Below are 19383 nucleotides of genomic sequence, written 5' to 3'. Positions count from 1 at the left end.
TAGGTGCCGAAGAGGTGGGCTTTGAGCGAGGATTTGAAGATGGGCAGGGAGGGGCCTGGCGAATGGGTTAATTTAATGTAACTCAAAAAATGTAATTTAATGTAACTCAAAAAATTATAACCTGCTACTTTCAACGTTTCGTACACTGTAGGGTGCAATAAAACTTTCTCAGAAAGACTTAATGGGTGGCGGTAAGTGCTCCCCTCCCCCTGGATGGCCACGCAATAAGTGCAATCTTACTGCATGGCCGTTTCTTTTTTTCTGCCTTTTTACCCACAACGGTAAAAAGGGCCTCAGCGCATAGCAAAAATGGCTGTCGCTTCTAGCACAGGAAAGTAAAAGGTCCCTTTTAAAATTAGGCTAATAGAAAGCATCTAATTGTATTAACCTACACTACCCTAATTGCAAAGGACTCAAGTATAAAGCCTCGTATAATTCCAACTTCTCATTCAAAGGCAGTCAACTCTGTAACGCCCTTCCCAGATCCATTCGTTCTATTAAAGACTACCTACCCTTCAGAAAATCGCTGAAAACCCATCTATTCAAGGAAGCTTATCCAAACGCTACGACCTAACCCTACGAACCCACCTATTCATCACCAGTTCCTATGACAACGGCAATGACTCAGACCACGCCTCCTCCAATTTTCCCTATGCTTATCCTGACCCTAATTGCAAAGGACTCAAGTATAAAGCCTCGTATGATTCCAACATCTCATTCAAAGGCAGTCAACTCTGGAACGCCCTTCCCAGATCCATTCATTCTATTAAAGACTACCTACCCTTCATAAAATCGCTGAAAACCCATCTATTCAAGCAAGCTTATCCAAACGCTACGACCTAACCCTACGAACCAACCTATTCATCACCAGTTCCTATGACAACGGCAATGACTCAGACCACGCCTCCTCCAATTTTCCCTATGCTTATCCTGACCCTAATTGCAAAGGACTCAAGTATAAAGCCTCGTATGATTTCAACATCTCATTCAAAGGCAGTCAACTCTGGAACGCCCTTCCCAGATCCATTCGTTCTATTAAAGACTACCTACCCTTCATAAAATCGCTGAAAACCCATCTATTCAAGCAAGCTTATCCAAATGCCACGACCTAACCCGACGAACCCACCTATTCATCACCAGTTCCTATGACAACGGCAATGACTCAGACCACGCCTCCTCCAATTTTCTCTGTGTTTATCCTGACCCTATTCCTGATTATATCAACCTAACCTAATACTAACACCTCCTCCTACCTCCGCTACCCCCTCTCCCTTATCTTATTACCTATCCACACATCCCCATTACTCCGCTAAGCTTAGCCTGTTTTTTCTCTGCATTATACCTTGTAATTCTACTACTATGTAAGCCACATTGAACCTATCATGAGTGGGAAAGTGCGGGGTACAAATGTAACAAATAAATAAATTTAGAACTGCCTCTTTCGGTTTTATGGGGAAAATGCTTACATGTATATGTATATAGGTCCCAAGTGTTGGGTTATTTAATGTGCCTTTTCTTTTTTTTTTTATTTTAGGGAAAGGGGAGGAATCGTATCCAGACCTTCTTGCTTTGCTTATCGCAATCATCGTAACAGCTATTGTTGCTATGGGAGTGAAGAACTCTGTTGGTTTTAATAACGTGCTCAATGTGATTAACCTGGTAGTGTGGGTGTTCATCATGATAGCTGGCCTTTTCTTTGTCAATGGTGCCAACTGGTCTGATGGGAAGTTTTTGGCCTGTGGATGGTCAGGGGTGAGTTTCTTCCTCATGAACTGCTACTTTTAAAAACACTGTCTTGTTAATTATGGAAACACAGAAGATGTCAATAGAAGGGACATCTTGGTCCACTCAGTTCACCCACTAGTACCTACCTATTGAGCTATAACCAGTGCAATTTTTCTAGCAAAAAAGGTGCCAGTACTCAAATGCTAGGCCACCTTTCAGGGGTGGGGTGATCACTGAGGGACTCACTCCACAATAGCCAGGCCCCCTGCAGCCAGTCACAGAACCTATGACAAGGCAGAATTGGTGTGTAGAGCCTGAGCTCTTTCATTAAAACTTGGGGTCCATGGATCAATTTTAGCAGACACTGGAAAAAGGTGCCGGTACTCAGTACCCCCAAGTACCCCCTCAAAAAAAGCCCTGGCTATAACAGACCCTTTTCAACCTACTTTCCATGACAATGGAGATTCTGAGAAGGGTATTTTGGAGGTGTTCATATATACATTGTATTGTGGTGGGGGGAGTGGCATGTATGCGCCATGGATAGGTTCCATTAGCTCTTTAGGAAACTTCTTGCTTTCTGGTTTTCTTCTTTCTTGACCTCACAGTTAAGGCTCCTTTGTGTCTCTCCAAAGCAGGTCTTAATTCGGCCACCTTTGCAAGAAGTTTGTAATAAATATCCACTGCCTTCTAGGTGAATATGAAATCCCCCATGTTTCTTTTAAGCTCACCTCCCTCCTGTCTTACGTAATGATCCCAATCCTTGAGCATCTCGTTTGTGTAAATTGCTATCTTCTGGTAAATGTGTTGAAGACAGCAAGACATTCAAAGGTTCCAATCATATTTCCCCTTTCCCTTCTTACAACTGAACTGTCCCCTTTCCCTTCTTACAACTGAACTGCTTGTATGTGCTATGTCAAAATTGTCTTCCACATTCCTCCCTCAAAATAAATATTAACATTCCTATTTTTCCTTCTGATATAGTAGACTACAATGTTTATACCCTGTGGCCTTCAGACCCTATTTTGATTAATATTAAAAGCACCACAATTCATTTTGTGATTGCTGGATCTAGTGGAGATTATTCACAGTTTTCACTTATAGCTTGCATGAGCCGATTTCCATCCAGAGATGAGCAGAGTCTGAAAACATCTTGCTGGACTGAAGCCCAGATCATGTATGGCTCACACGTTGCTCAGTGCCAGAAGGGTTTGTGCTGTGTAGCAGACTGCAATGTAACTGGGATTCCTGGTCTCCATAATTAACGGGGAAATCTCAGACTGATACATAGCTCCCAAAGCCTTCATACAATTTTTATATTCTAAAATGGCTTGAAGACTATGGAAATACAGGAAAGAAATATTTCTGTATCTTGCTTCTGAGTCGATGTTTTTACTGCATTATATCTGCAGGAGGGACCCTGCGGGGTGTTCAAGCTGAGCTCATGTACTGCAGCACCTTTTAATGAGAAAAAAAAATTCATAATAAAAGATAAAAGATGATGTCAGCCTGGAAAGATTCCAGTTGTCTCCAAGACCAAATGACTGCTAGAGCTCTACATAAATTGCATTTTAGAAGTGCCATATGGTTAACTCTTGTTATATAACAGCTCTGTCTTTTAAAGTCATGGGTTTTAGCTGCAGCTGAGACCACAGTAAACGGTTGATAACCTCTCATGGTACGGTGTTTTCTTTTTCCAGGTTACACAGACACTAAGTCATTCCTTCAGGATCAAGGGCATAGCCAGACAGCAGATTTTGGATGGGCCTAGGCAAGAAGTGGGTGGGCACCAAGTGTTCTCCCCCTCCCCCCACCACCCAAAAAATATCTCAGCTGGCGGGGAAAATGCTTCTCTCCACCTTGGCAGTCTGCAGCAGGCATGCGCTGAAAACTGAGCATGCGCAGGTGCCACTATCGTGAAAAGCAGCATTTTTGTTACCATCAGGGGGGAAGTCTTCAGCTGGCAGAGCTTGGGATCCCCACCAGCTACCGCTAAACATGTGCTACTGTTGGGTGGAAATCACACAAAACAAATGCAGCGTGGCTGGAGTATAATGTGTAACCTAATACAAAATAACACTGCTCCAGTCAGTTTTATATGTCGGTGCAATACTCAATAAATGGGAGTAGAGAAAAAGCCCTCAGAAACCTCCAGTGTAATGCTGGTGGTTTAGTGCGAGGTTATATGGAGTTTATTACGATATAACTCAGGCAACGGTTCTATCATAGGGCAAAAAACTCTACTTCCCAGGCTATTATTTAAGTCTCAAGTTCTGCACAAAGTATAATCAATATTAAGGCAGTATTTTTTGTATTCTCTGTATTTAGACAACACACAGGATAAAGAAGCACTTAGCTTGTATTTTAGATCAGCACTCTTCTGTAACCGTTCGACGGGGACCGCCGTTTCACCTAGAAATATGGCTTCGTCAGGAACGGAGTGCTTTCTGTGATGTTGAGTCAAAAATTTAAGCTGGAGCCCTAAGTAGGTGGGCCCCGGCCCACCCAGGCCCACCTGTGGCTACACCACTGTTCAGGATTGTTTAGGTTATTTGAGTTTTCTTAATTTTTGGATTTCACATAGGACTAAAATACATGTACATTAGCAGTCAAGTTTTACAATTGAATGTGCTGTCATTCCTGGTCCATCCTTATGGCAGTAATTTATATATATATATATCAAACATATAAACGGCGAGTGACCGAACTCACTCGCAAATGCGCAGTAGAGACTTCCCTCTCTGTCCCGCCCCCGCGTCAATACGTGATGACGGGGCGGGACAGAGTGGGAAACTGCGCTCCCCCCCCCGAGGTCACCGCCACCGGTAACCCCCCCCCCCCCGTGTCGCCGCCGTCACCCCTCCACCCGGCCCGGGCCCTCTTATCGCAATGAATTCAACGTACATCGCCGCAGCACGCAGATCAACTGAGCTCCGGTCGGCCTTCCTTCCCTGCATGTGTCCCGCCCTCGCCGACGGTACGTCACACAAGGGCGGGACACAGGCAGAGAAGGAAGGCCAGGCCGACGGGAGCTCAGCTGATCTGCGTGCTCAGGCAATGTAAGTTGAATTAATAGCGAACAGAGGGCCCGGGCCGGGTGGAGGGGTGGCGGTGACTCCTGGGGGGGGGGTACCGGTGGCGGCAACCTCGGGGGGGAGGGGGCAGCGGCGACCTCGGGGGGGGGGCCTTGGAAAACCCCCATTCCAATAGTAGCCCGTTTAAACGGGCTGAACGGCTAGTATATATATATATAGCCTTCACACAAAAATCATAGAAAGCTGGCTGATTTTCAGGCACGTTAATTGACTCCATAGACTAGCGTCTTAGAATGGCTTTCACTGTAACTGCTTTCAGGTACTTCAACAGCCTTGTCTTCCCTGCTGAGCAATTATTAGCATTCGTAGCCCCTAGGGGGGAATTAGTCCCAGTTGTCATAGAACAGTGAGATTTGGTAGCTGAATACAGAGCCTATGATTGCAGGATTCCAGAGGGAGCCCAAGAACAAGATTCCTGTCTGTAGACTGTTGCTGCTATGAGTAAGTTGAGTGAGTTCAGAGGGAATTTAAAATAGTGGGGGAGGGGGGACAATTCCCCAAATAGAAGTGAATGAGAGTTCATACTGCCATAGTCCAAGAGAGGCCAAGTTTGACTGAACTGCAGACCTAAAGGGAAATGGGACTTTCTGTGGTATTTTGCAACTACATTCAAAGCGGTTTACATATATTCAGGTACTTATTTTGTACCAGGGGCAATGGAGGGCTAAGTGACTTGCCCAGAGTCACAAGGAGCTGCCTGTGCCTGCAGTGGGAATCGAACCCGGTTCCCCAGGACCAAAGTTCACCACTCTAACCACTAGGTCACTCAGGATGACAGACTCACAGGATGTCAGACTCACAGAAACAGAAGCCTGCGTGGCCGCGTTGCTGATCTGCAAGGGCAGGCTTCTACATGGAATGTTGCTAGTGGAATAGCAACATTAACATTCCATGTAGAATCTCAAATAGTAGCAACAGAATCTCAATAGTAGCAACATTCCATCTAGAATCTCCAATAGTAGCAACATTCCATCTACAATCTCAAATAGGGAAAGGGAAATGGGACTTGATATACCGCCTTTCTGAGGTTTTTGCAACTACATTCAAAGCGGTTTACATATATTCAGGTACTTATTTTGTACCAGGGACAATGGAGGGTTAAGTGACTTGCCCAGAGTCACAAGGAGCTGCAGTGGGAATCAAACGCAGTTCCCCAGGATCAAAGTCTGCTGCACTAACCACTAGGCTACTCCTCCACTCAGGAGGAGGAGGTCAAATGTCTCTCCCCTACCCACCTCCCCCCCCCCCCCCAATAAAAACAGCTAGTAAAAAAGATTTATTCAAGACTAGAAGCTAATACTAGGAAGCAGCTTACCAGCTTCTGTACAATGGAAGAGCCTTTTGTGTGCCGGAGTCTTGGTGAGAAATTTGTATTGGTGAGTTTGATAAAATTATGCTGTATGTAAATTCTAAATTCTACCTACAGGTTCTACAAGGTGCGGCTACTTGTTTCTATGCCTTTATTGGGTTTGATATAATTGCCACCACCGGAGAAGAGGCAAAGAGTCCTAATACTTCCATCCCATACGCTATTACTGCCTCATTAATAACGTGTCTAACAGCTTATGTGTCTGTAAGTAGTTAATACCCTTATTTATGTCTTGAGTGCTTTGCAAATCATTTTAATTATCGGTCATTGGGCTGATATTCAACGCAAGTCCAGAACATACAATCAACTGTCCAGGCTGGTTTCATTTTCCCAGAGGTGGGGTTCCATTTGCTGTGGACAGAGTTTGCTTGCTCTTTCTCTTATAGATTCCAAGTCTCAAGTCTCATGTGTCTTTATTACTTGATATACTGCCCATCAAATTTTGTTTGTGGTATAAATGGTACAGCACAATAAAACAGAACTGTACCTTCTATCCATTTATAAAAATGAATTACTGTTTGGTGTCCATGACTTTTACCAAACCCAAAATATAACCTAGGGCTTCAAGGGTAATTTGTAGAGTTGTGCATAGGACATTAAATTATGGATCGCCCTCTCTAACACTGACTCTCCATACAACCAGAGTAAAGTCTCTCTTCCTTTCTCCGTGTAATGATCAATGATCATGTAGCTCCACTTCTTAAACCCACACACTGGCTACCACTGTCGCACCATATAAATTTCAAGATACTGCTCTTGGTCTTCAAGATTTGCAACTCCGAAGAACCCCTTTTCCTCTCTCACCACCTGACTCCCTAACGTCCCTCTAGATCGTTCACAGCAAAATCTACTTGTAATTCCTTCCTTCCGGATACTCACTTATGATGCCTCTCAACACTCTGTCTTTTCTGTACAAGGTCCAGAACTACCCCATCATCTCACACTATGTTCCTCCCTCCAGCAATTTAAGTCAGAGCTCAAGACTCTTCTTTTCTCCGATGCCTATGGCTAATATTGCCTGCTGTGGATACACCAAACAGCAAGCCTGACCTAAATATTATCTCTCCCGATGTGTATTCCCCCCCCCCCCCTGCTTTCCTATCAGCTATTTTAAATAGAGAGGTGATTGAATATTTTGACACCCAACAGACAGGACTTAATAAGGATCTGGGTTTTCTAGCCCATTATAAACCATAAAGCTGTATTTCTCTGTTTATTACCCTCCTCTCACCTACCAACACCCATTCTGTTAGAATATCAATGAAATACTTTGATGTCCCCATGCATACCCCCCACCCTCCCACTCTGTCAGACTGTCAAAGTAATGCTTTGATGTTTCTCTTATATATACTATCTGCTACCACATTTGCTTATTTCCGATCTGACGAAGAAGGGCAACCTTCGAAAGCTAATCAAGAAATGTATTAAGTTATGTCCAATAAAAAAGGTATCATCTTATTTTCTTTTCCATGTTTTATTTTGTTTGATTTCTATAGATTCTACATGGAATGTTGCTATTCCACTAGCAACATACCATGTAGAAGTCGGCCCTTGCGGATCACCAATGTGGCCGCGCAGGCTTCTGCTTCTGTGAGTCTGACTCACAGAAACAGAAGCCTGCGCAGCCTTCTACATGGAATGTTGCTAGTGGAATAGCAACATTCCATGTAGAATCTCCAATGGTATCTATTTTACTGTCATAGTAATGCTTGAATGTTTTCACTTATATACACTGTCAGCTAGCACATTTGCTTATTTCCGATCTGAGGAAGAAGGGCAACCTTCGAAAGCTAATCAAGAAATGTATTAAGTTATGTCCACTAAAAAAGGTATCATCTTATTTTCTTTTCCATGTTTTATTTTGTTTGATTTCTATTGATAACCTATCAGCTATTGTAATTCAACCCCCCTCTCCCCATTCTCTGTCCACTTCATTCCCCTCTATCTGACTCCTTACCTCAGCCTCTTACTTTCTTTTGATTGTGGCCTGTAAGCCTCCCAGATAACATGTTTAACGGGTGGGGTAGAATCTCTGAATAAACTTGGAATGCCTTTAGTTGGTTCTGATGCTACAACAACTGCCACAGAATTTGACTTCTGCCCTGAACTTTGCCACCCCCTTTGGAATACCAAGGATCCTGCTGGTGCTAGTTGCCATATCTGATAACAACCAGTTTCCCCAGGTTGTTCTCTCTCCTCCTTTGAGCACCACTGCTGTTGAATTTCCTTCCCCTTTACCTTGCCTAAGACTCTGTGCTTTCCTTTCACCCACTAGGTTTTCATACACTCTCCTCCCCACCCATTGATGCACAGCTCTACTCCCCATCCTCCAGACTCCTGTTGTATCACCGCACCTCTTGCTCTCATATACCACTGTCCTGGCTGATACACTGCTCTCATTCACCCAAACTCCCTGACTGCACTCTCCCTTCTCTGACACATCTCACACCCTCTCCCATCCCCCACCGATACAACACATGCCCAGCCTTCACACACCACTCTGTCTTCCCAATTACAACATGACCCTCATGTATCAGACAGTGCCGACAGTAGATAGTCACTATCAACAGTGAGAAAAAAAAAGTACCTATCAGCACCTTGGAAACTATAAGTCTTTCAGTCTTTCATGTTCTTTCATTTATTTTACTTAAGTAGTAGAGGATATGCAGGAGGCAGTGACGGAAAGAGAGAGAGGACAGCGAAAACGGGGGTATGAAAGTGGGAAAGTGATGGATGAATGAGTGCAATTGGATAGAGTGGTTTGAAAATGATTAAAATAAATAAATAAATGATGTCAAGAGAATAGGAATGGGAATTGGGAAAGACAGATGCAAGAGTGGAAGACCAACAGAGAGAAAGAAGAAGACTCTTGAGCCAAGATGGTAAGAGAGGAGTGATGAGTAAAGGTTTACAGGCGAGGGATAGAGGGATGAAAGGAAAATTACTACTACTACTACTACTACTACTTAACATTTCTAAAGCGCTACTAGGGTTACGCAGCGCTGTACAATTTAACATAGAGGGACGGTCCCTGCTCAAGGAGCTTACAATCTAAGAGACAAGTGAACGGACAGTCCAATAGGGGTGGTCAAATTGGGGCAGTCTGGATTTAGTGAACGGTAAGAGTTAGGTGCCGAATGCAGCATTGAAGAGGTGGGTTTTAAGCAAAGACTTGAAGATGGGCAGGGAGGGGGCTTGACGTAAGGGCTCAGGAAGGTTGTTCCAAGCATAGGGTGAGGCGAGGCAGAATGAGCGGAGCCTGGAGTTGGCGGTGTTGGAGAAGGGTACTGAGAGGAGGGATTTATCCTGTGAATGGAGGTTACGGGCGGGAACATAGGGGGAGATGAGGGAGGAGAGGTAGTGAGGGGCAGCAGACTGAATGCATTTGTAGTTAAGAAGGAGAAGCTTGAATTGAATGCGGTATCTGATTGGAAGCCAGTGAAGTGACCTGAGGAGAGGGGTGATATGAGTAAATCGGAAAATAAGTGATGAAGATGACAGAGGAAAGAAGGAGTCACTGAACTTAGGGAAACAGAGGTAATTAAGAGGAAAAATGACATCTCTGAGGAGAAGAAAGGCAGTATAGAGAGCAGAGTGAGAGGAAAGAAAACATTACAAAATTTTTTTTTTTAAATTGTAAAAACTGAAAAACAATGATTTAGGCACAACAAGTTGTAAAATATTTAATTTTGAAGGACGATTTTTAAAACCATAAAAGGTTTGCAGATTCAAGTGTGTGCAAATGTATGTGTATATGCCAAAATCTTAGTTCCTGTGGCACAGCAGTTCAGTTTAGTTTATTCGCAGTTTGATATACCGTTTACCCAGAAGGATCACAGCGGTGTACAATAAAAATAACCATCAATAAAAAAAGATAAAGGAAAGGAACTCCGATAATGACAGGAAAGAGGCAGTCAATCATTCCACACACATAAGAGCACAGCACACAAGGACCATAGAAAACAACATGAAGAAGTTTGTCTGTTCAGGATCTGACCCTCAAACGCAATACAAAAAAAGTCAGCCTTTAGGCAAGCTTTAAATGTACTCCTACTTCCTCTAGCCCAAAGGCTGATTCCAAATACAAGCAGCAACCCAGAGTTCCTTGGAGGGGTGAGGGATAACCATGCGAAAATCAGCAAAAGAGCAAAGGGATCTATTAAGCACATAAAGAGAGGCTAAGGACACAAGATACAAAGGAACCCATTTATCTTAGGCCCTATGAGCAAGAAATAGAATTTTAAACTCAATACAAAATTTCATTGGGAGCCAGTGAAAATGAACAGTGCTACAAGAAATGTTGGGGGAGGGTGGGTTCTTGGGAATTCTTCAGGCACAGACATACAAGAAGCTGACAAGTTTTTTTAAAAACAGTTTAACATTAAATTTAAAATTAGTGAGTAAAATAAATTACCACACCCACCAATTTTTTTTTTTTTGCTCTAAAGCTTTGTCCCGATGAATCAATTTAGGGGACGTTATCAGTGTGGGCTACTGTTAAATCGGGTTATTTTATCACAAGTCAGGTTATTTTTATTTATTAGGATTTATTTACCGCCTTTTTGGAGGAATTCACTCAAGGCAGTGTACAGTAAAAATACATCAAACATGAGCAATTACAGCAGTAAAAATATTAAAATAACAATACAAAGTATGACATAGTATACTGCTTACAATGTCAACACCCCATTTGATGTAATGAGACCCTGTGCTACAATAACCCGACTTGTAGTAAAATAGCCTGACTTCACAGTAGCCACATTAATACCTTCCCTCCGTAGTGGTATAAGAATACTTCGTCTTCTGGGATGCCATCTCATCCCTACCTCTTGCTTTAGAAGTTACATCCGTCCAGATATTATTATTATTTATCTATTTATTAGCATTTATTTACCGCCTTTTTGAAGGAATTCACTTAAGGCAGTGTAGAGCAAGAATAAGTCAAACATAAGCAATAAACAATTACAACAGTAAAAATATTCAAACAACAATACAAAATATGGCATAGTACACAGCTTAAAATGTCAACACAATACATACATAATAAAACATTTTAATAGACAGCGTAGGGATGGGGATAGAGTAATACCCTTCTGAGTACAGTATTAACTAACCACGGCTCTTCTTCACCATCTTTACCTTTTTATTTTTTATTTTTCACAGGTGAGTGTGATTTTAACTTTGCTGGTACCTTATTATGCCATCGACACAGAGTCCCCTCTGATGGAAATGTTTGTAGCTCATGGATTCTATGCCGCTAAATTCATTGTTGCAATTGGATCTGTAGCAGGGTTGACCGTGAGCTTGTTCGGTTCCCTTTTTCCACTGCCAAGAGTGATATATGCCATGGCTGGAGACGGACTGCTTTTTCGGTCAGTATTCTTTGTTTCCTCTTTCTCCACTGCTTTATCATTTAATTTTGGCTCAGATATAAACTTTTACAAGTCGTAGTTTCAACTACCATGTTAAAACCTGTTGCTACATTTCGGTCTTTCATGTTCTTTAATTTATGTTACTTAAGGACACTGCAAGGGCATTTGATGGCTACTGAAGGCATAGGCAGCAGAATGGGGAGGGCCACTGTGGCCGTGGCCTGGCCAGTATTTTGACCAATGTAGCACCAGCAACTACAGAGCTTGAGGGTGGGACTGGAGAATGGTTTGTTGGCTCTACCAACCAAAAGGGTGTTCGTTCTGCTGCCCCTGACTGAAGGTGTGCAAGCTTCAATTTACATGTGGAAGGGTACATGGGTAAAACAAAAAGTATCAGAGGTTCTGTATTATCAAAATCCACAAACAAACAGGACAGTTGAACCAAGAGCAAACAGGAGAGTAGTGGATAACATGCAGACTTCCACATGGGGAGTATCATCCAAAAAGTTATTGATTAAGGCACCAACAGAAGATCCGACACGGGACTGTGTTTTGGCAGGTATGCCTGCCTGTCTCAGGGGTCATATACAGTACTCTATAAAAAACATATATGTACATATTAAATTACTCAAATCAACAGGATCTGAAGACAAAAATATAACAACTACAATGTAACATAAAATGCAAGAATAACAAGAAATCAATAAATAAAAATAAAACAATAAATAAAACAGTGAATAAATAATAGATAATTTAAAAAACAGACTGCTGGCATAAAATCACAATATAAAAATCAATATTATAAAACAATGTGACATTTAGCATACAGTGTCTAAGAATATCACATGAAAATACTAAGTGGACATTAAAAAATGTGAGTACTTTATGAGGCATGTATGCATTTTATCAAACAGATTGTCATGGAGCAAAATGACTCAACCAGTCATATCCATAGAATGTGCAAGTTTGTATTTAAAAAAACATAAAAGGAAAGCAATGTCGGTCAACTATTAATAGGGGGGACGAGTTGAAAGAAACATGTACTCGACCCACCTGAGTGATTACCAGGATACATTTAGGAGTCCTTTTACAAAGGCGCGCTGAAAAATGACCTGCAGTAGTGTAAATGAGTGTTTAGGGCACGTACAGAATCATTTTTTAGCGCACCTGTAAAAAATGCCTTTTTTTTATTTTTGCCGAAAATGGATGTGCAGCAAAATGAAAATTGCTGCGCATCTATTTTGGGTCTGAGACCTTACCGCCAGCCATTGACCTAGGGGTAAGGTCTCACACGGGAAGTGGGCGATAATGGTCTATGTGTGTAAAATGCCGATTACCGCCTGATTACTGCCCGCATGCCAGAATACACATTACAGAATACACTTAGCGAGTTATCTTAATGCCAATTAGAGCTGATAATTGCTTGTTAACATCCAAATGAACAATGCTGATTAGCTAGTTAACCAATTAAGGTACACACATTGTTACAGAATATGCTTTGATTTCCACGCAGAAATATAGAACTTTGGGGTACATATATGATATATAGAATTTGGGGGTACAAGAAGGAGTGAATATTTATCTAATACAAAAGTTATTCTTTAATTTGCCAGCTTGTACTTCATATGTAGTAAATATTGCAGCAGACCATGCTAAAAATAGGAGGAAAAAGCCTCACAACCCTGCCTACACTTTCTATAGTGATAAGACAATGAGGGTATGTTCCAGTCATCGGCATAAAAAAACCTCCTATAATCAAGCATTAAAAACTCTGTGCAAGGCCCTTGTCAACTGGTAACCCTATAGTGAATATTTATGACAAACGTTTGCAACAATGTTTCATGCTGTAAGACAGTGGGCTTCATTCAAACAGAACTGGCTCCATTCTGTGCCTATAAAAAAAAAGTTCGTAAACTGCATTGGGCTGATCTAATATCTTGTCTTTCTGTTGCTAGGTTTTTGGCCCATGTGAATACCTACACAGAGACTCCAGTGGTGGCTTGTATTGTCTCGGGATTTCTGGCAGCACTGCTCTCCTTGCTGGTCAGTCTGAGGGACCTTATAGAAATGATGTCCATTGGCACTCTCCTGGCCTACACCTTGGTCTCCGTCTGTGTCCTGCTTCTACGATATCAGCCAGAGAGCGACATCGATGGTTTTGTTAAATTTCTTTCGGAGGAACACACAAAGAAGAAAGAAGGCGTTTTAGCCGACTCCGAGAAGGAAGTTTGTTCTCCGGTGAGCGACGGGGAAGACTACACCGGCCCAGCAACCAACACTTGCGGTGCTAAAAATTTACCTTCCTTGGGAGACAATGAAATGCTAATTGGAAAATCCGATAAATCAAATTACAATGTCAACCACCCCAATTACGGTACGGTTGATATGACCTCAGGCATAGAAGCAGATGAATCTGAAAATATCTACCTTATAAAGCTGAAGAAACTGATAGGTCCACGTTACTATACAATGAGAATCCACCTTGGCCTGCCAGGCAAAATGGATCGCCCCACGTTGGCTACTGGCCGCACAGTCACCATATGCGTTCTTTTGCTCTTTGTTCTCACGTTCGTCTTCTGTTCATTCATCATTTTCGGGGCAGACCACATCTCTAACCAAAGTTGGTGGGCAGTGCTGTTGGTGGTTCTCATGCTCTTACTCATCATTGCGTTGGTGTTCGTGATCCTCCAACAACCGGAAAACCCCAAAAAGCTGCCCTACATGGCGCCATGTGTCCCATTTGTGCCAGCCTTTGCCATGCTGGTAAATATCTATCTCATGCTAAAGCTATCTCTGATTACATGGATCCGGTTCGCTGTTTGGTGTTTTGTAGGTAAGTCGTCGTTTCTGGCATTATTTGGCATCCCTTTGCATCAAGTTGTCCCAGTGAAACAACGTTTTCCATAACAAAAGCTTCCATTGGAAAAGCAGTGAAAATAATTCAGGGCCTGATACATCATTTGAAGTTTTAGAGGGTAACATTACCGGCTTTTGATTCGGTTTTATAAAAGTATATTCAGTAATATTAAAAGCAGGGCTTGATTTCTAGACAGAAAGGAAGGGGAACTATGGAATGGGGGGGGGGAAGAGATGGGACTGGGCATAAGGAACAGGAGGAGAGGGGCTGGATTAGGGAGCAGATTGATCGCTCTCTGCTCACCCTTCCCCCTTCTCTGCCTGGAGGAAGGGGCTGAGGCAGAAGACCCCTGCTCAGTGGCGTAGCAAGGGCGGGGCGGTGGGGGCGGTCCGCCCCGGGTGTCAATGGGTAGGGGGGTGCTCTGTCCCCCCCCCCCCGGCGCAGCGCCTCTCACTCCCCCCGACAGTCCCCACCTGCCTACCAGCTGAGCTCCGGCCGGCACCTCCAATCTGCAGCGCTGCTGACTTTAAATGAAGAAAACCGTCTCGTCGTTGGCCCTTCACTACTGAGTCCCGCCCTCTAATATAACTTCCTATTTCCTCGAGGGCGGGACTCAGTGAGTGAAGGGTCAACGACGAGAGATGGTTTTCTTCATCTAAAGTCAGCAGCGCTGCAGATTGGAGGTGCCGGCCAAAGCTCAGTTGGTAGGCAGGTGGGGACTGTCGGGGGGGTGAGAGGCGCTGCGCCAGGGGGGGGGGCGGGAGTTAGGGTCCACGCCAGGGGGGGTGCCGACGCCAGGGGGGTGCCGTTCCACGCCGGGGGGCGGAGCCGTGTTGCACTGCACCCGGGAGGGGGTGCGCGCAGCAGCAATCCGCCCCGGGTGTCAGCCAAGCACGGAACGCCACTGCCCCTGCTGCTCCAGTTTTAAAAAAGAACTGGCCGAACTGGTTCCAGGCTGTTTCTCCTAGAAATTATGCCCTGATTAACAGGAAAATTTACCCTAAGCCATTAACGTTTTTTAGAGGTTTGCCCTTACAATTACTTTCTTTTGAACTAGGGATAAACGTCATAGCTGCTTTATTTCCATGAGGCTGTTGTGTTGGTAGATGAGTTATTCTGTTGTGCTTATTATAATAATAATGATCATGAGTTATCAGCAGCGTTCAGCTTTTCCTGTTTAGGATAAGATGTCCCTGGCCAATCACTGAATACTTCCCCAATTCCCACAGCTATTGTGTCAAAAAAGCATCATTGTGGGGACGGAGGCATTTCTCCTGTTTGCTTCCTACTATTCCTGTGTGAAAAATGCTAGGGAAGTAATGTTTTGTACTTTATCCTGAATGACTGAGTTATGCTGTGATTTATTTTTGTCTTATGTATGTCAGTTGTTGCTGGTTTCAGTGTTTTCTCCCGGCAGGAGCTGACCTCCCACCCACTTTTCACAGTGTGGACATGTAGGCCCCATTTATAACAGTCCCCCATGGTTTTCAGTTACTGTGCAATACTCTGTGCTAACAGTTGGGGGCATCTCAGCGTTTTTAGAAGGGCTGTTGTACAGTTAATGCAGCAAGAAAGTGGCTACTGTGCATTAATTCTATTGGCAGATAACACACAATGGAATTAGTTACATCTCTCGAGGTGGCTTTAGCTGCTCTGCCTTATAGGGTCTGTGCCAGAGCTGGTGGTTGGGAGGCGGGGTTGGTGGTTGGGAGGCGGGGATAGGGCTGGCCAGACTTATACGGTCTGTACACTGAAGAGGACAGTACAAATAAAAAAGTAGCACATATGAATTTATCTTCTTGGGCAGACTGGATGGACCGTGCAGGTCTTTTTCTGCCGTCATCTACTATGTTTACTATGTTTAGAAAGCAACAGTTAATGGCTAAGAAAGCAAATAGAATGTTAGGTATTATTAGGAAAGGAATGCAAAACAAAAATGAGGACGTTATAATGCCTTTATATCGCTCCATGGTGTGACTGCACCTCGAATATTTATTTATTTATTAGGATTTATTTACCGCCTTCTTGAAGGAATTCACTCAAGGCGGTGTACAGTAAGAATAGATCAAACATGAGCAGGAGGCAATTAGAGCAGTAAAAATATTCAAACAACAGTACACAGTATGGCATGGTATACTGCTTGCAATGACAACACTATCCTGCTTATAATCGAACGAGAAAAACGCCCAAGTTCTGACCTAAATCGGGAGATGGACGTTTATCTCACAAAAACGAATAATGCGGTATAATCGAAAGCCGAACTTGGACGTTTTCAACTGCACTCCATCGCGGAAGCGTACAAAGTTGACGGGGGCGTGACGGAGGCGTGGTGAAGGCGGGACTGGGGCATGGTTATCACCCGAACAGAGATGGGCGCCTTTCGCCGATAATGGAAAAAAAGTATGCGTTTGTAGCTAGAATTTAGGGCACTTTTCCTGGACCCTGTTTTTTCACGAATAAGGCCCCAAAAAGTGCCCTAAATGACCAGATTACCCCCCAGAGGGAATCGGGGATGACCTCCCCTGACTCCCCCAGTGGTCACTAACCCCCTCCCACCACAAAAAATGATGTTACACAACTTTTTATTTTCACCCTCAAATGTCATACCCACCTCCCTGGCAGCAGTATGCAGGTCCCTGGAGCAGTTGTTAGGGGGTGCAGTGGACTTCAGGCAGGTGGACCCAGGCCCATCCCCCCCCTACCTGTTACAATTGTGCTGCTTAATGCTTAGTCGTCCAACCCCCCCCCCCAAACCCACTGTACCCACATGTAGGTGCCCCCCTTCACCCCTTAGGGCTATAGTAATGGTGTAGACTTGTGGGCAGTGGGTTTTGAGGGGGATTTGGGGGGGCTCAACACACAAGGAAAGGGTGCTATGCACCTGGGAGCTCTTTTACCTTTTTTTTTTTTTTTTTGTAAAAGTGCCCCCTAGGGTGCCCGGTTGGTGTCCTGACATGTGAGGGGGACCAGTGCACTACGACTTCTGGCCCCTCCCACGAACAAATGCCTTGGATTTATTCGTTTTTGAGCTGGGTGCTTTCATTTTCCATTATTGCTGAAAAACAAAAACGCCCAGCTCACAAATTGTCGAATAAAACATGGACATCTATTTTTTGCGAAAATACGGTTCGGCCCGCCCCTTCACGGACCCGTTCTCGGAGATAAACGCCCATGGAGATAGACGTTTTCATTCGATTATGCCCCTCAATATGTACTAGAACATTATAATTGGTAATGAGGGGTAAGGCAAAATTGTAACATATAGATGAGTAAGAAAGTAGGAAGAATTAGAAAGTAAGGTGATTGATTTGAAGAAAGTTGCACGTGAGGTCAGAGAGATGGTTAAATATTATCTCAGCTAGGGTAGGAGTGGATAAACATGTCCCGCTGCAGTATGTGCAGCCCAAGTCAATCCTTGTGTGTGTGAGTGAGACTAACAAGTTAGTTACTTCTCCCATTAAAGGCTTGGTTGAAGATCCAAGCTTTCACCTGCTTCCTGAAGTAAAGGTAGCGGAGCCTTTCAGGCAATGCATTCCAGAGTGTGGGGGCTACTCCGGAGAAGGCTCACTTGCGGGTATCACATCGTGTAATGTCTTTTGGAGAGGCTGTAGTTAGTGAGAGCCCTTGGGAGGACCTTAGTGTCCTTGGCGGTGTGTGGAGAATCATCCTATTCTTCAGATACTCAGGGCCATTTCCTTTCAGGGCCTTGAAGATCAGACATAGAGTTTTAAATTTAGCCCTGTATTGTACTGGTAGCCAATGAAGTTTTTGCAAAAATGGTGTGATGTGGTCACGTCGCTTGCAACCTTCTATGAGTCTTGCTGCTGCATTCTGAATCAACTGGAGCTGGTGCAGGCCCTTTGTAGTCAGACCATTGAATATTGTGTTCAATTCTGGTCACCGCATCTCAAAAAAGATATAGTGGAATTAGAAAAGGTGCAGAGAAGGGTGACAAAAATGATAAAGGGGATGGGACAACTTCCCTGTGAGAAAAGGCTAAAATGGCTAGGGCTCTTCAGCTTGGAGAAAATACAGCTGAGGGGAGATATGATAGAGGTCTATAAAATAATGAGTGGTGTGAAAAATGTAGACGTGAAACGTCTGTTTACTCTTTCCAAAAATACTAGGACTAGGGGGCATTCAATGAAGCTTCAAAGTAGTAAATTTAAAATGAATTGGAGAAAATGTTTCTTCACTCAACATGTAATTAAACTGGTGGCAGAGAATGTGGTAAAGGCGGTTAGCTTAGTGAGGTTTAAAAAAGGTTCGGACTGCTTCCAAAGGAAAAAGTCCATAGACCATTATTAAAATGGACTTGGGGAAAATCCACTGCTTATTTCTGGGATAAGCAGCATAAAATGTTTTGTACTTTTTTGGGATCTTGCCAGGTACTTGTGACTTGGATTGGCCACTATTGGAAACAGGATACTGGGCTTGATGGACATTTGGTCTGTCCAAGTATAGCAATACTTATGTACTTATGATTATACGTCAGCACCTCCTTTTAGGCTTGTCGATTCAGCCATAGAACTGGCATAAGTGAGAACGTGTAAATGCAGCCCAATATTCAACCAGCGGAAATCAGCATTTTGCTGGTGACCACTGGCATTAAAGCCAGAAGTTCAATGCTGGGCCACGTCTGGGCATCGGCATTAAAGTTCCAGGTTTGTGGAGCTGGCTAACACATAGCCGGTTTAGGGCCCCTTTTACTAAGACGCGTAGGCACCTAGGCGCGTACAATGTTTGTCAAATCAGAACTACCACCCGGCTACCATGTGCCCCTGGCAGTAATTCTAATTTCTACGCGCACCCAAGATGCATGACAGAAAATCATTTCTATTTTCTACCGCGTGGCGCTAACCAGGAGGTCATCGGCAGTGTACGCGCGCTGAAGATTACCGCCCGGTTAATGCATGAGACCTTCCCGCTGACTTTTATGTGGTCCAATTTTGGCCAGTTAAGTGTTGA

General features: G+C 43.6%; 1 protein-coding gene across 1 annotated transcript in view; it reads left to right on the top strand.

Moving 5' to 3' along the window:
- SLC7A14 (solute carrier family 7 member 14) overlaps window positions 1-19383 on the top strand; it is a 44476-nt gene that overhangs the window by 11704 nt on the left and 13389 nt on the right. Inside the window, exons 3-6 of the mRNA XM_030216487.1 lie at window positions 1535-1752; window positions 6244-6390; window positions 11350-11558; window positions 13514-14391. Of these exons, the coding sequence (XP_030072347.1) occupies window positions 1535-1752; window positions 6244-6390; window positions 11350-11558; window positions 13514-14391 (1452 nt within the window). The remainder of the gene's footprint in view (window positions 1-1534; window positions 1753-6243; window positions 6391-11349; window positions 11559-13513; window positions 14392-19383) is intronic.

The sequence above is a fragment of the Microcaecilia unicolor genome, chromosome 10 (genome assembly GCF_901765095.1).
Source record: "Microcaecilia unicolor chromosome 10, aMicUni1.1, whole genome shotgun sequence".
NCBI lineage: Eukaryota > Metazoa > Chordata > Amphibia > Gymnophiona > Siphonopidae > Microcaecilia > Microcaecilia unicolor.
This window is presented reverse-complemented; position numbering and strand designations above follow the sequence as displayed.